Consider the following 4,918-nt stretch of genomic DNA (forward strand, 5'->3'; position numbering starts at 1 on the left):
GGCTTAAAGACACATCCCAGAGGAGGAGGCTTTCTCAAAAAGACACGACCCAGAGGTGTTTCTGGTCCCCAAAGGTGTTTCTGGTCCCTACTTGTCGTTTTGCTCCTCAGCATGGCTGCCTAAAAACACTGCAGGATTTCTCAAATAGGGCTGGGTTTTAAAAAAAATAAATCGATTTAATCGATCTGGATCTATTTTCGTTCAAATTTGGGAAAATCGATTCATAAGTCATGAGATCAATTTTTCCCCGTGGGAGTTGTGTGCGATGAAGCTGCGCGTTTCCATGCTGTGTGTCACTCCTGGCTTGCCGTAGGTTTACAGCCGATGAGCGCTAACATTAGCTCCTGACAACAAGTTGTCTGGGGCAAAACAAAAAAAAAAAAGGAATCAGTAACATTATCATCTGATTCTTAGCTGAACTTAAAGATAACAGAGGCCATGACAACTTTTGTTTGCAAAGATTTGCGCTCGGACGCGGTAGTGGGAAACGACACTTCAAGCGGYTTGAACCAAAACTACAGAATGTAAACATGACTGAAACTGTTCTCCTGTATAAATGTGTGAAAGATGACAGTCTAATAAAATCGTTTAATTTTGTTGCGAATATTATTTATGCATTTTAGAAACATCTTAATGTAATTCACAGTGATGGGATGTTTTAGCTGAAGTACTTTTTTTTCCCTTTCTTCTTAAGTTTTATKGAATAGAAGCTAACAGAAACATTACAAATATAAAATTACCATACTCTCAAAAGAGTGGGCAGAAGTAAACATTTACATTATCCCACCTCTTCTCCTGTAACCTTATTCCATTACTTCTTAATGATCAAGAAAATTATTCTTAAAAAACKAATGTATCCAACAACACTTTCTCTTGCAATTCCTTTTTAGTTTAAACCCTTTGAAACTTGAGACAGTTTTGTTTCAAGATTAAACTCCAATTTACAAGTTTGCCCTTATTGTATATAATTTTACCAATGCACCAAGTTAGAATTAGTTTCTACTATTTACAGAATTGTTTCCTTTGAGAATGTCTTACATATCAAAGTAAATGTGTTACTGCTTCATATCCTTAACTAATTTAAAAATCAATCAAACTGAATCGTGAATTGTCCTGAATCATTGTGAATTGTGAATCAAATCGGGCCCCTGTGAATCGAATCGAATCCATTTGGGAAATCTGAGTCAATACCCAGCCCTATTCTCAAACATGCATGAATGAGTCAAAGTAAGGCTTTGGGCATGTTTTTTTTTTATGAAAGTACAACATTATAACATGATATAAAACTCCAAAAAGTTGATTTTACATGATATTGCCCCTTTAAAGAAGAGCCACAAATGGATGACAAACTGATGAGAAAACACTGCAGTGTCAGTCCACTCCTCTTGTTTTATCATTGCAGAGCTCTTGAGTCATCAGTAAATCCCCCCATAATTCAGAATGAGTCAAATGTTTAAGACAAACACGGAGACCAAGATCATTATTATCTCAGGGCTCCAAACAGGCTTCAATTTAGTTGTGTTTTGAAATACCTTTAAAATGTCAAGACTACATGATTTTAACTTGGTGTTTTAATGTGACGTGAAAAACCACCAATGAAGTTGAATAAAAATAACAAAAAACACCTGAAAGTGTCTTAAAATGAACTTAAACGGTGCTCCAAAACTGCAAACGAAAAATTTACTCTGACCAATTCAAAACRTAAAATAAATTGTTACTCTTTTTTAAACATTAACAAAAAATAAAGAGTGTCAAAAAAGAAGTACTTATTGAGAATAGCACAGGTTTCTGGAAAAGCTAAATACTAGGAACAAAGTAAGATTTGACTGATTTCCTGTTTTGTGAATGTGAAAACATGCATTACAGAAACGACTAAGGGGATGAAGGCAAAAGTGAAGAGAGTTAGTACCTGTTGATGCAATGTACGGGGCCCTGTAGCAAACTGGGAGGACAGCAGAAGAAAGTAAAGAAGTCAAGGCTGACATTCGAGGAGAGAGATAGGTGTTCACACACATTTAGCTAAAGCTTTACAGCAGAGCTGAAGCCAAGTGAAAGAGCAGGGAAACAAAAAGGATTCTGATACATCACATACAAAAGAATAAAAATAAAAAAAAGATGCAGAAAAAGCATGTGACCAAAGACTACCTGTCGTGGCTGTTGGGCAGAGTTCATTTGTGGAGGTGGGGGGGTGGCAAACACAAGAGAAGGAGGCTGCCCAGGCCCGTATGCAGCCTTAAAATAAAAGAAGAGAGAAAAACCATATTAATAAACACAAAAGAAAACTAGAAAAACATTKATTCTACCTGGCAATGGTCCCACCTGTGTCAGTCCAGGGGAGGGAGATGGGTTTGGGACAGTAGTAGGTCCCGTTATAGGTGGTGGCGGTTTGTTCATTTCACGTTCTTTTACGGGTCTGCATTAGGGTGGCGGTGTGTTGCCAGCCTTTCTGAAGGGGAAAAAAAAGCCAAAAATAAAAACAATTGTGTGTTAAACTGGTAACAAAAATACATTAAAAAAAAGTAGCCAAATCTTTGCTTAAAATAAATTTGCCCATGCTAGGTAAATGTATTACTGTAAAAACACACATGAAGTGTGGCACCATCTGATGAAGCAGTGAGGGTGTGGTCTGAAGTTTTGCCAGAGATAACRCCACCACTACCACCCACACTTGAATACAAAATACTTATTGCTTAAAAATAGAAAGCTATTAAGTGTTCTATATTTCAAAAAACAAATTATGTAACTAGTTCCTCACCTTTAAACCCTGACAATGAATAAATAAAAAGTGTACATCTACTAGAAAGGGATAGGATAACACGCAGGGCAGTCATGGTTTAAAAACCCTTGACGATTCTGTCCTCAAACTCCTTTAACTTTTCTGGTTTTCAGTAATTTTAAGAAAATGGACACCTCGGGTCAAAGTTCATTCACTGTGTTAACAGAGGCTTGTTGTGCTAGCTCCATCTGAGCAAACAAACAGGCTGTTCAAACAAGGATTTGTGCCAGAACTACGAGCAGCTTTAATAATCGAGATTAAAATACTCAACAAATTGTCGTTTTAAGCAATTTTAGACAACCATAAAATATTAAAATAATTTAAAACAGAGTACCATTTGCAGACGTGACAAAACAGCATCCACCTGCTGACACATGAACTATAGTTAGCAGTTAGCTAATCTGCCATGCTTCTAGGCTTTACCGCACAACGGTGCTGTATGGTTCAGCTTAAAATAAAGGATTTGTGAACCGTAATTAAAGCCGAAAAGCACTCAACCTAAATATTTTTTGACGTATCAGCCAGGATGCGTGATACAATCAATACTGGCCCGCTAGCGTGGTCGCCTATAAAATGTTAGCCAAGCTAAACGACGTGGTCCGCTTCGKGCATGATCATCTGCAGTTACGCTACGTGGCTTAGACCATATTTGACTTTAGCGTACACACATTTCACTGTAGCATCTGATAAACGGCACATTTTACACAAAAAATACACGAGAACAGCAAATACGGCCGTCCTGACAAAAGTGGAAACACATTTAAGACCGATCAAGTTACGGCGAAGCTATTGTTGGTGAACATTAGCCAGCAGTTTAGCTCTAATCCGTGATGTACAAATATAGGCCCAACGGGCTCTACGTTTAAATYAAACCGTAAAACTTGATTTTTGATCAAGCTGTAAGCAGATATAGTGCATAAACAGACGGGGTCATACCGTACTTTCATAATCGTGGGTACTGTCTCTGCAAGTAAACCCGCTTTTGCGCAGGAAAAACATTTAGGTTAGTGCTAACGATAGGTAGTGACAACGTTGACCGGAAGGGGTGCCTTTTTCGGCACAACACCGGTGAAGATTAGCTACCAGCTGTCATTTGAGCTAACGTCAGGATAACTTCGACCAAGAAGCACAAAAGATGGCCTAAAGTTAAAACAGGCAACGAACGAGCATTAAACTCTTAAAATAAACACAATTCTGTTTTGTTTCGTTTGTTTTCTAAAAYTGGATTAGCTCGCTTGTCATCTGTGTGGACTGACAGTCGGCAGGGCCTGCTCAGCCTGCATGCCTTCGACATTACTCTCGCCCTGCCCCGCGTACTTTAGCTAGCTAGMAACAACACCGTAAAATGAATTCTTACCAGATACCAACAGTGACAGTGTTGTCAGATAGAGGTATCAGCCTCTGATCAGTCCTTTCTTACTGAGTTTCGTAGTTTTCTTGTCCTTCACTTCAACAGACGAGTGATGCCCTTCTTGGCTAGCTAACCGGCAGATGGGGTGAGTGCTACTGTCACTTCGTTTTAAATCCAGGGATGTCCGAAAGTGACAGCGTTCACAAGCTAATAATATAATCTTCAGGAGTACTATTGACCTCTCCGATGACCCCCGAAAAAGCCTCTGGACCACAGGTCCATGRTCAAGGCGTCGATGGTGACGGATTGCCGGTTGTGTGTGTGCACAAGTCTCGTAYGAGGAGGCTCAGAGAGAGGCCATAGTGCGCTGTTTCTGCTGTGTGGAGCCGGTGCGCCTCCGAGCCGCGTGGGTGACTTCAGGGGAAATGACAATTTGATGCCGATGCCTTGGTCATGTGATGCAGGAAGGAACTCGAATCATTTTAGCTCTGTGAACAGTGAGTGGATGGTTTTATCAAACGTAACAGAGAATTTAACAAGTTAGGCTCGTTGTCTCTAAATTGCCAGGCCAGCATTGTAATTAATACTCTTTTTTTTGTTAAATAAAAGCTAAATAAAAAYATTACAAGAGAGTATAATTTACGTATTTATTATTTTTGTTTTGTATTTGAATTAACCTAGCTGTCATGTAGACACATTTAAATTTCTACATTTCACGGACTTTCAGAATAATTTAGAGTAACTTGTTTTGTTTAATAAAAGCTAAATAAAAATATTACAAGAGAGTATAA

General features: G+C 38.8%; 1 protein-coding gene across 2 annotated transcripts in view; it reads right to left on the reverse strand.

Annotated features, from left to right (window-relative positions):
- The window catches only part of eif4g1a (eukaryotic translation initiation factor 4 gamma, 1a), a 28,637-nt gene extending 24,110 nt beyond the window's left edge, over positions 1-4,527 (reverse strand). Inside the window, exons 1-4 of one of the 2 annotated variants that reach the window (XM_014031211.1) lie at positions 4,134-4,527; positions 2,320-2,446; positions 2,146-2,232; positions 1,910-1,942 (exon numbers count right to left, since the gene is read on the reverse strand). In XM_014031211.1, coding sequence (XP_013886665.1) covers positions 1,910-1,942; positions 2,146-2,232; positions 2,320-2,394 — 195 coding nt within the window. In that variant the 5' untranslated portion in view covers positions 2,395-2,446; positions 4,134-4,527. The remainder of the gene's footprint in view (positions 1-1,909; positions 1,943-2,145; positions 2,233-2,319; positions 2,447-4,133) is intronic. The other variant, XM_014031217.1, reaches the window with a different exon arrangement.
- Between the last annotated feature and the right edge of the window lie 391 nt (positions 4,528-4,918).

The sequence above is a fragment of the Austrofundulus limnaeus genome, unplaced genomic scaffold (genome assembly GCF_001266775.1).
Source record: "Austrofundulus limnaeus strain Quisiro unplaced genomic scaffold, Austrofundulus_limnaeus-1.0 Scaffold6, whole genome shotgun sequence".
Classification (NCBI taxonomy): Eukaryota; Metazoa; Chordata; class Actinopteri; order Cyprinodontiformes; family Rivulidae; genus Austrofundulus; species Austrofundulus limnaeus.